The 10,690-nt window shown below is 37.4% G+C and overlaps 1 protein-coding gene across 2 annotated transcripts; it reads right to left on the reverse strand.

Moving 5' to 3' along the window:
* Positions 1-50: 50 nt before the first annotated feature.
* mfsd12a (major facilitator superfamily domain containing 12a) lies at positions 51-9,403 on the reverse strand. 2 transcript variants are annotated; one of them, XM_067363659.1, is made up of 11 exons: positions 8,765-9,403; positions 8,008-8,218; positions 7,749-7,881; positions 6,496-6,699; positions 5,721-5,813; positions 5,534-5,626; positions 4,841-5,011; positions 4,494-4,588; positions 2,248-2,378; positions 2,065-2,112; positions 51-1,166 (listed from the first exon to the last, which is right to left on the reverse strand). In XM_067363659.1, the coding sequence occupies exons 1-11, from the start codon at positions 9,033-9,035 to the stop codon at positions 1,090-1,092; spliced, it is 1,527 nt and encodes a 508-aa protein (XP_067219760.1). In that variant the 5' UTR covers positions 9,036-9,403; the 3' UTR covers positions 51-1,089. The 2 variants fall into 2 exon arrangements, with proteins under 2 accessions (XP_067219760.1, XP_067219761.1); XM_067363660.1 differs by lacking the exon at positions 2,065-2,112.
* Positions 9,404-10,690: the final 1,287 nt, after the last annotated feature.

Raw genomic sequence — 10,690 nt, forward strand, 5'->3', positions numbered from 1 at the left:
TTGCACATCTTATTCATAAACACAGACACATATAATTAAAAAAAACCCACTTTTATTTAAAAGTCATTTTATACAAGACATCAAAGATCATAAAATACAATTATTGTCTTTTCACAAACATCCTGGTTTTGCCGATTAATTTCCACTATAATTAAATGCATTTCAGCTAGATCTGAGCAACAGCTTTTATGAATTATTTTGAGTGTTTAAAGTCTTAAGCATCAGCAAAATCAGCTGACCAGATGTTACGTCTACTCACAATGACACTGCATTCCTGCTAATGAGTCACTAGTTACAAAGACAGGTTACAATGTATCAACTCAAGATACAGAAATGTCTGTTCATAAAGAACATTTATTCTGTTCAGTTAATGATATGAACAGAAAACATGTCAGACACAATTGTCTTACATATGAAAACCATAATTATGCATATTATTATATATATATATGTAAAATGCACATGATTGGCTCTCTGGTCCCTAACAACAAAGCCCCATGCATCTCACACCAAAATAAATATGCTTTGAAATGACAACACATGTCTTTATATCCCTGATTTAAAATATTAATTCTTCCCTTTTCATGAATTCCCTTATGGAAAAGTTAGATGGATTAATTGGAAATAATTTATCCACCATAACATGTGCATCTTGCATTGGCCTTCATGGCAGGTACATAAATAAATTCCCTTATTTTCATGGATTTGATTCAAATAACTAAACTACATTTATAATCATGAATAAAAAAAAATCTGAAACGATAAACATGACAATGAGCAATAACAAAGTTAGTCCCTTTATAAAGTGTCTGTTTATAAAGACTGCTGGGTTAGGTGAGAACTAATAAATGAGAAACCATGATATAAAATATGAGTGATATTAACTAATCAGGTCTAAAAATGAACTCACCACATCTTTGGCTCTTAGTGAACAAGATGAAACCTGTATTGTAGAAATGTGCAAGATATGACTGTTCTATAGACTTCATTAGCAAATATTGGTCAGTGTGATCCAAAACCTGATTTTAACTCTAACCTTCACCACTGTCATGTAAGTGTAAACCAGATTTCTCTGCGGCTGCTGTGCGTTCAGTCCACTGAAGGCTGCTCAGAGCTCTCGGAGTCCTCTCTATCACTGCCCATGAGACCAGTCACCTCAGGCAGATCTACAAAAACAATGCAAACATTACATATTACATATTACAAGTTCATCTACACCATTGTTCAAAAGATTGAGGAGAGTCAGGTTTTTTTTATTTTTTAGAAACTGATATTTTTATTCAGCAAGGGCATATTAAACTGATTAAAAGTGACAGTAAAAACATTTATAATGTTACAAAAGTTGTTGTTCTTTTGAACTTTCTATTTATCAGCATATTAGAATGATTTTTGAAGGGTCATGTGACACTAAAGACTAGAGTAATGATGCTGAAAATTCAGCTGTCATCACAGGAATAAATTACATTTTAAAATGTATTCAAATATAAAAGTTATTTCACAATATTACATCTGTTACTGTATTTTTAATACAAATTAATGCAGCCCTGGAGAGCATAAACTGCAAAAACATTAAAAATTATTACCAACCCCAAACCTTTGAGCAGTGGTGTGTAAATATGAAATCAAACTTTTATCTGGGAGAAGAAAAAAAAAAGAAAAAAAGAAAAATCACTTTTAAAGGGGTCATATCATATTTTGTATTATGAAAAAAATCCACTTATAATGTTTACCATTTTACACCTCCTTTACCTTCAAAAGCACAAGGTTTGGCAAACTTTCCCACATAATATCATTAGTTCTTCTGGGATTTGGAATGGATTTGCTTAGAATAACTGCATCAAAGCATTTAGTTATAAGAAAAAAACTGTTTGGTATAAATCGGATTTATTTAATCGAATTGACATTTTTTTACAATCCTTTATCTCAAAAGTTCAAGGAAAACCGACCTCATGATATGAGCCCTTTAACTTTAAGGTGGGTGATTGATGTTTCTGATTGTGTTTTGAGGAGAAAATCATTTAGTTCAGATTCCTGTTATTTCAGACGCTGACATGTAGCCCTCACCCTTAAAGTCTTTGCTGTTTATTGAACTGTTATGACCTCGCTTAGACACTGAAATACAAAACATCATGTCAGCCATGAGGTGAAGAGGTTACTGATTAACACTATTAAAAAGAGTAGGTCAAAGAGGAAGTGTATGTATGAAAGTGAGACAGACATAAATAATAGTTTAGTTGAGTTTCTTACAGCGGACAATCTTTATAGGCCAGATAAGGATCATGCAGAGGCTTAGTGCTGCTAAAACGGCCACTCCACCAGTGACGATGACCATGACATAGTGATAATACCATATGCAAGCCGGACAGCATACCATTGTGCTGAATGAGAGAAATCACACACAATCAAACACTTTTAATTCAAAATTCAATATTAAAAATAAGTAATTTTATATTAAACATTAGGGGTGTAACAGTACATGTATTCATCACGGTTTGGACGTCACGGTTCGGTGCATAGAGTCAGACAATGAATACAGTCAGTCACAGGGGATCCACACTCCAATCCAGAAGGGGGCATGCGCGGTAATGCAACGCTGTTTGCTAACCACCACATCAGGAAAAAGCGCAAAAGAAGAACAGACGATCTATGGCTCTGTCCCAAATGGCAGACTTCATACACACTTTCAGTCTTGTGGACTTACAATGGCTGCCTCGTGTCCGTTAAGTCCATGAGACCGTATGGCATCCCATTTGTCATTTTTGGTTTCAGAAGGGTGCACATGAGCGCCCCCCTTTGTGGTTGATATGCAACCTCAATGCACGCTTTTGCCGAGTCCGCACTGAATCGAGCTCCGCAGAAGACTTCTTCCCGACAGTCAAAGCACCGCTACGTCACAAAAGTGCGACTCTTAGGAAGACAGTGAGTGTTAAGGGTGCCATTTGGGACAGGGCCAATGCATAGATCCGTTTACGTGTACTCTCAACCAGTGGTTTAACCGTGGAAAGACATCAATAAATCAGCTTGAGAATAATATCTCATGTAGCATTACATTTACCTCAGGCAAGTCATTTAGTGTCCACAGCATATTAGTTCATTAGAGAAATGAACTCTAGAAGGGAGCATTTCACTAAAAATTTGCACTATATTAGCTTATATATTGACTAAATTTACTTTACCTGTTAGTAATGTCTTATTTAATATATGTTTAAATAAATTTGTCATGAAAACAAGTTATGACAGTAACTGTGCAAATGGTCATATTTCAAAAATTTGAGTAGAAAAATAAATGAAAAATAATTGTATAAATTTTGATTTAGAAGTTAAAAGGTGCACTAGAACTTCTTTTTAAAAGTTGTAATATAAGTCTAAGGTGTCCCCTGAATGTGTCTGAAGTTTCAGCTCAAAATACCCCATAGATTTTTTTTAATTCATTTTTTGAACTGCCTATTTTGGGGCATCATTAACTATGCACCGATATATAGGTTGCGGCCCCTTTAATTCTTGTGCTCCCCACCCCTGGAGCTCGCGCTCGCCTTGAACAGCATAAACAAAGTTCAAACAACTAATATAACCCTCAAAATGGATCTTTACAAGATGTTCGTCATGCATGCAGCATGCATACATCGGATCATGTGAGTATAGTATTTATTTGGATGTTTACATTTGATTCTGAATGAGTTTGAGGCTATGCTCCGTGGCTAAAGCTAACATTACACACTGTTGGAGAGATTTATAAAAAATGAAGTTGTGTTTATGAATTATACTGACTGCAAGTGTTTAATAATGAAAATAGCGACAGCTCTTGTCTCAGTGAATACAGTAAGAAACGATGGTAACTTTAACCACATTTAACAGTACATTAGCAACATGCTAACGAAACATTTAGAAAGACAATTTACAAATATCACTAAAAATATCATGATATCATGGATCATGTCAGTTATTATTGCTTCATCTGCCATTTTTTGCTATTGTCCTTGCTTGCTTACCTAGTCTGATGATTCAGCTGTGCACATCCAGACATTCTGCCCTTGTCTAATGCTTGAACATGAGATGGCATATGAAAATATTGGGGCGTACACCCCGACTGTTACGTAACAGTCGGTGTTATGTTGAGATTACAGCATTAACTGAGATAGATTGCTTTTATCTTTAAGAAAATGCTCATTATAACTGAATTTATTTAAAGAGAGAGAGACAATTTGTTCAATAAACCAGTTTAATAAAAAAAAAAAAAAAAAGAAAGAAGAAGCAATTTTATATTTAGTTTTCTCCCCCTGCTGTACCGAACTCATACCGAACACTGACTTCAATACCGAGGTAAGTACCAAACCGTCATGTTTGTGTACAGTCAGTTACACCCCTATTAAACATACTAAAAACCTTTTTTTTTTTTACTTTGTATTTTTTTAATTTTTACTCTAAAAATAAAATTAAACCATTAAAACACTCTCTGACTCACGTCATATTCTAGTATGCAGGTACACACTTACCGGCAGGGGTGTAGCGCCTGAATAATCATGACTCCCAGACCATTAGCCACCTTGTCTGTGAAGCTCATAGCTCCATAAACAAAAGCCCCACTTTGCTGTCAGGAGGAAAAGAAAAGTGAAATCAGAAACTCGAAAACTTCTTTAAAAACAAATTTTAGTTCCCTGCGACTATTTTAACACTTCTGAAACTAGTCACTTTGAAGCACATGCCCTTTTCACTTCTGCAAACACCTGCTTTTCTTACTGGTTCAATCATGCGTTGCTATTAAGGTTGTTAGTGCTAAAAACACTAAATAAAACAACAGCTTGAAGCGGTTGCCGTTCATTTTCAGTTCCTCAACACTTACTGTCTGATCTCCTATGAGTTCAGCCGTCATGGCAAGTGACATCACCAGGATGGTACCAGACCCCACCCCTAGCAGGACCGCTGCCCCATACACCTTTTCTCCCATGTGTGTGTCCACCAGCACCCAATAGGAAAACACCAGAATCAGCAACAGTCCCAAAAAATAAGTCATCTATCAATAAGGAACAAGAAAACTTTAGTGTACACAAAAACCTTCTATCATATTGTATCAACTTCCAATAGTGTACATGAAATTGTCTAGTGAATTGTTTTTCCATTCATTAATTTTCAGATGATTTGAATGGCCGAGAACAATCTAGATTTCCAAGGAGCCCTTAAGATGAATCTCATTTAAACAAGCTTTAAATAAGCTCCACAAAAACAACTAAACCAAGATACTTCTTATTTTGATTCACCCCTTCTTTTTTTAGTTTAATCTACATATGACACTCCATCTATGAATTTAAATCTGTAATTGACACACCTCCAACTCGTAAAGTCTGGGCTCAAATAAAAATCAACGTTTCTTCACTGGTAACTATGACTTTATGGTGGTAATCATGTGTGCTTAACTCATAAATATGATCACACGTATATGACACAGCAATACTGACTGGTATTGTTAGTCACTTCCGAAAATGAGAAGAGTTATGATGAATTATATTTCAATCAAAAGACAGAAATGCAAACTCACACATTTGCCTATTAGTTTGCTGAGAGGTTTCATGATAAATGAGGAAGCAAAGCCACTCAGGAACATCACCAGGGGAATGGTGGCTATGTACTTCTGCAAGACAAAAGGGTAAACATAGATCACTGTCTGTTTTCTTTAATGCTTTTGTTGCTGGGTGTAAAGTGAAGTCTTACTATAGTTGTTTTACCTTTGGCAGCAGTAGTGTGTAGGTGAGATACATGGAAATGTATGTTTGTGACAGGTTCACTATCAGTCTGGTGGACATATAAAGCACAGCCACCTGAATAGAGCAGGGTTTAGAGAAGATATTACATTACTCAAGTCAAAGTCCCTTTAAGACAAGTCATTTCACTCGGCGGACATCTTTGAAACGCCTCTCGGGCATCCTGGGCATCATGCAATCTCTTTGAATGGGGAAACATCAAATTCTCCAAAACTGTTCGCCAACCTTATGATTAAATTTCATATTTGAAATCACTAATGAAATCTAACAACAACCGGCTCATAAATTTAGTTTCTAAACGCTCGAATCATGACCAAAAAAAAAAAATTTTCAGGCTGGATCAAGCTGATGCGCATGCGCAGACCTAAATGCACGTCTCTTTGGAGGGGCGCCTCTGACTGTTTCTATAGAAACCGGTGATTCTAACCATAGACATGTCTATGATTCTAACGACCGCTGAAGTGACACAATGACTTTACCAGTCGGCGATTGGCTCTTATTTAGAAGGCGGGACTTATTCCGCGCATTACACTTTCTCCCATTCAAAACGATACGAGTGACAAGTCTTGTGTTATTCTATAGTCTTTGCTCAAGTCAGTTATAACAGACAGTTACTAAATACAGTTTCCTTAACATTTTCACACCACTGTGATTAAGTGATAACACTGTGTTTCAACCCACTAATTAGATGCACTAAATTACATGCCACTGAAAAGTAACGTGGGTATTGGCTTCTAACCTGGTAGAATGATGGCTGTCTCAGCCAATGCTTCCACTGAAGTGGATTAGTGGGAGGGGCCACAGTGGAGTTGTGAAGAAGTGGCTGGCGTTCCCCAGGACTAGAGCCATCCTCCTCCTGACTGGGACGTGCCTTCTCCCGTGTGCCCAAGTGAAACAGCAGCGAGAACAGAGCTCCAATGCCCACCACTATAAGACTTAGATTCTGAATGTAAAAAAATATTACCACATGAGGCTTGTCATAGCTGTTTCGTCCAGGCCTACATTATATAACTTGCTATGTAAATGTCAACAGAAGCAAAGGCTGAAAAGACTTCAGCTGAAAATCATAAACCACTGATTACATTTATTTAACAACTTTTTACTACTCATTTAGAGAAACATCTGAGGGAAATTTGTTGGGTCATTAACTTTTAATGAAATTTCCTGTAGCTCAAACAGTAGAGCATGGTGAAGCAAATGCAGTGTTATGGGTATTCACATGGAAGCAAGAACTGATAAAAAGGTGAATACAATGTAATTTTTTTTTTTTTTTTGCATATTGCATAAATGTAAATTGATTCTCTTTCTGGTCTTGATTCTTGGTCTTATTGTACACATATGAACACTACCTTCAAAAATGTTTTGTAATGCAGAATTAAAGGGTTAGTTCACCCAAAAAATACAATTCTGTCATTAATTACTCACCCTCATGTCATTCCAAAACCGTAAGACTTTTGTTCATCTTCAGAACACAAATGAAGATCTTTTTGATGAAATCTGACAGCTTTCTGTCCCTCCATAAACAGCTATGCAACTACCACTTTGACGCTTCGAGTTGAAAAGAGATCGTAAAACTAAATATATACTGAGCGGTTTAGTCCAAATTTTCTGAAGAGACACGATCGCTTTATATGATTAAGCTTCTGTTTGTGTACGCTGATCAATGTTTTTATGTGAATAAATCTGTTCATCATATAAAGCGATCGAGTCTCTTCAGAAAATTTGGACTAAACTCAATTCATATGGATTAGTTTAACGATCTCTTTATGAACTTTTTAAAGCTTAAAAATGTCAGTTGCCTAGCTGTCTATGGATGGACAGAAAGCCTTCAGATTTCATCCAAAAGATCTTCACTTGTGTTCCGTAGATGAACAAAAAGTCTTACAGGTTTGATACAGGCGAGTAATTAATAACAGAATTTTGATTTCTGAGTGAACCAACCCTTTAAATGACCAAGAGTTCACCTCAGCACAACAAAAGTTCAGCACTCACTCTGAAAACGGGAATGTCAACAGGACCAAGATTGTCTGAAATGGCAGGATCATCTCCTTCCTGAGTCTGAAAATGAAACAGCAGCCAGGCCACTGCATACACTGTGATGTTGGCTATCACTGTAAAGGCATACCTGAGGGATACAACCAAAATACAATAAAATGCCAAGACATCATACCGGTCACTATAAGGCAAAGTCCTCGAAACAAGCATCACAAGAATGGTTGATCATTACATGCACAGAGCTGTATGAGTTTACCTGTACGCAGTGAGCTCTACTTTCTCATGCTCGCAAGACACCAGCTCGGGAATGAGGGAGAGATGGGAAATCTGAGTGGCTGCCCATCCAAACTGGAAGATGACGATGAAAGGGGTGAAGTAGGTGAGACTGACCCATTGTGGAGTGTTCAGATTACAGCCCAGGCACTGATTAAATATAAAGGGGAATGATAGGAGGACGCTGAAGGTCCCTAGGTGGGGTAAAAGACAGTAGATGAGAACTATAATATGCATGGAATAAACCTTAAAGAGACAGTTCACCCAAAAATAATTATCATCATTTACTGAGGAAAAAGTAATGTTGATTCATAACATCTGTTTTTGAAAGTCATACAGCTCTGGAACAACATAAAAGTGATGACAGTGTAAATTTGCCTGAATTTTTCCTTTGCCACCATAAAACAGAAGTTGCGAAAGGCTTTTTCTTCCCTATTGTGACACATCTAAGTGAAACGACTCAACTAAAAAGAAAATATGTAGGGAAGGACTTCGTTTTCTTAATTGGTAATTGATTGGATGGTTTGCTATTGCTGTGATCTCACGCGAGTGACAGGTTGTACCGCCCTTACGCCAGTAAACACGTCATCAGAGAAGAGATGTCGAATAATAATGATAATAATAATAATAATAACCTGCACGGATAAATCATTTACAATAAATCCTCCAATATTCCATTTTAAAAATAGGAATTGTCCATTTTGATTTCATGGTGACTTTATAGGTTCCACGTCACTTACCGACTAAATGCCATGTTTTTCTTTTCCCATATGATCCACAGCCGGGTGTCTTATCAGACTCATAACCGATTAGCGGTGTACACACTCCATCCGCTATCTGCCCCACCAACAGCAACACACCCGCATATGTGTTCTGAAAGCCCAGCACTGAGTGATAAAACACCAGCAGGTATGTAAACCACATCGAGGCGCACAGGTCGTTGAGAAAATGCCCCACTGAGTAACTCAGACGCCTGAAAGCGGGTAAAGAGGCTTCTGAGGAGTCCGGCATGATTAACGCTACACAGTCAATCCCCAGTCAGCTAAAAATGCGTGTTTCCGTTTATCCACCTCAGCATGCTGTCCTCTCCAGCGCCGGCTTCCTCACTGCAGAGAATGAGTCTAGTGTGTGAAGGTCGTGCTTTCGGTCCATAACTGTTGTAACAGCAATTCCTCTGGATTTGGTCAGCTGACTTCGCAAATAAGTCACGATGGACGAGGCGCGAAATAAAACTTATTCACTCTCTTTCATCGATTGAGACTTATAATTTTAAAAGTAATTTTGGTAAAGATTATATGCAGCATGGTTAATGTTGAATTTGTCTAGTACTGCAAAAGAGCTAGTATAGCGTAACGTCTTGTTATTTTCGTTTCCTGTTGTTATCACGTGTTTGTTAAGCCACGCCCTCTCTCATTCGTCTGACGTTTGCTTTTTAAAAGCGAATCTAGTCAAAGTCCTATTAAGATTTTTTTTTTATAAAGTCTTTGGTCTAGTGTTGTTTTTTTCCATAAATATGAGCAATCGCGGGTTTAAGCTTATGTCTACAGTAATACAATATTATTTTTATGTATTTGGATTTGCTAGTGCTTGAGCAAGTTGTCAAATATCACCCCCTGCTGTTCGTGCAGCACTTTACATATTTTCCTCTCGTTTTTCTCCTTTCCTCGTTTCTGTGCGCACAAGATAGATTTAGTCATTGTTTTGTAACTCTTAAAATGACATTTAAAACAATGACATTTTCTTTGTAACAATATTGCTTAGGCTTGTGTAATCTTTGTGCAGGTGTGCGTTCACGCCGTCACTACTAGATTTCAACTTGTAAAATGTGTTCACGTGCTCGTAATTACAACTTGTAAGATGGGAATTTTCTAAGAGATCCTACTTGTACCACCTGACCTCTGCAGATTATTTTAGGAGTTGCTGCATAATTCCCAGGCTGAGGTAGGATATCATCAAGTTGAACATCACGTGTTGTCATCTTGAAATTACGGTAATTACGACATGATTTGAATGCAGCAAAAAATATACAACCGTAAATCAGATAAATCAAGCAATTCTCCTGGAAATTCTCCTCAAACTCGCTCCCTTATTAAAGGTGCTAAAGAGGATCTTTTTATCGACTGAGAATCCAAAGACTGTTAGTGAGTTTTTTAAATGAGCGCATGCGAAAGAACAACCCCCTCCTTCACAGCTCATTTCAAAGGAACGCCTCCCAAAACTCGTGCACGAGTATTGGAACACGAGTGTTTACCACCGGCATTCGCTGTGTCGTTTTAGTGGATTCATTATGTCGGACTCACCGCAGGTAACTCATAATCTGCAGTTGTTACTCCAGTCTCCTGACAAAAACATTGTATGCGGCGCCTGTGGAGTGCGGAAAGTTACTGGAGCGCGCAGTCGCGCTCGTCTCTCACAAGGAACGTCTCAGCAGTGATTGTCAAGCCAGAGGGCCAATCATCGCGTAAACGATTGGCTGATGGTTTTAAGGCCCTACCTCGTGCACAGATGATGTATATTAATATTATTCCTTTCAGTGCACCTAATAAATAGTCTTTTATCAGTTAGTAAAGACAGTTTCAAGTAATCTTGCAAAAATGTATAAAACAAAACATCCTCTTTAGCACCTTTAAGGGTTATTTTTATGTTCAGGGAGATCTGAAAACACT

Source organism: Chanodichthys erythropterus, chromosome 16 (genome assembly GCF_024489055.1).
Source record: "Chanodichthys erythropterus isolate Z2021 chromosome 16, ASM2448905v1, whole genome shotgun sequence".
Taxonomy (NCBI): Eukaryota; Metazoa; Chordata; class Actinopteri; order Cypriniformes; family Xenocyprididae; genus Chanodichthys; species Chanodichthys erythropterus.

Excerpts from the sequence above, each read along its gene's own strand:
- mfsd12a (XM_067363659.1), bottom strand. The coding sequence starts at position 9,035 with ATGCCGGACTCCTCAGAAGCCTCTTTACCCGCTTTCAGGCGTCTGAGT. Across the intron at positions 5,627-5,720 it reads ACACACTACTGCTGCCAAAG|AAGTACATAGCCACCATTCC; the intron begins GTAAAACAACTA and ends TTTGTCTTGCAG. Across the intron at positions 1,167-2,064 it reads AAACAGCAAAGACTTTAAGG|ATCTGCCTGAGGTGACTGGT; the intron begins GTGAGGGCTACA and ends TTGTTTTTGTAG.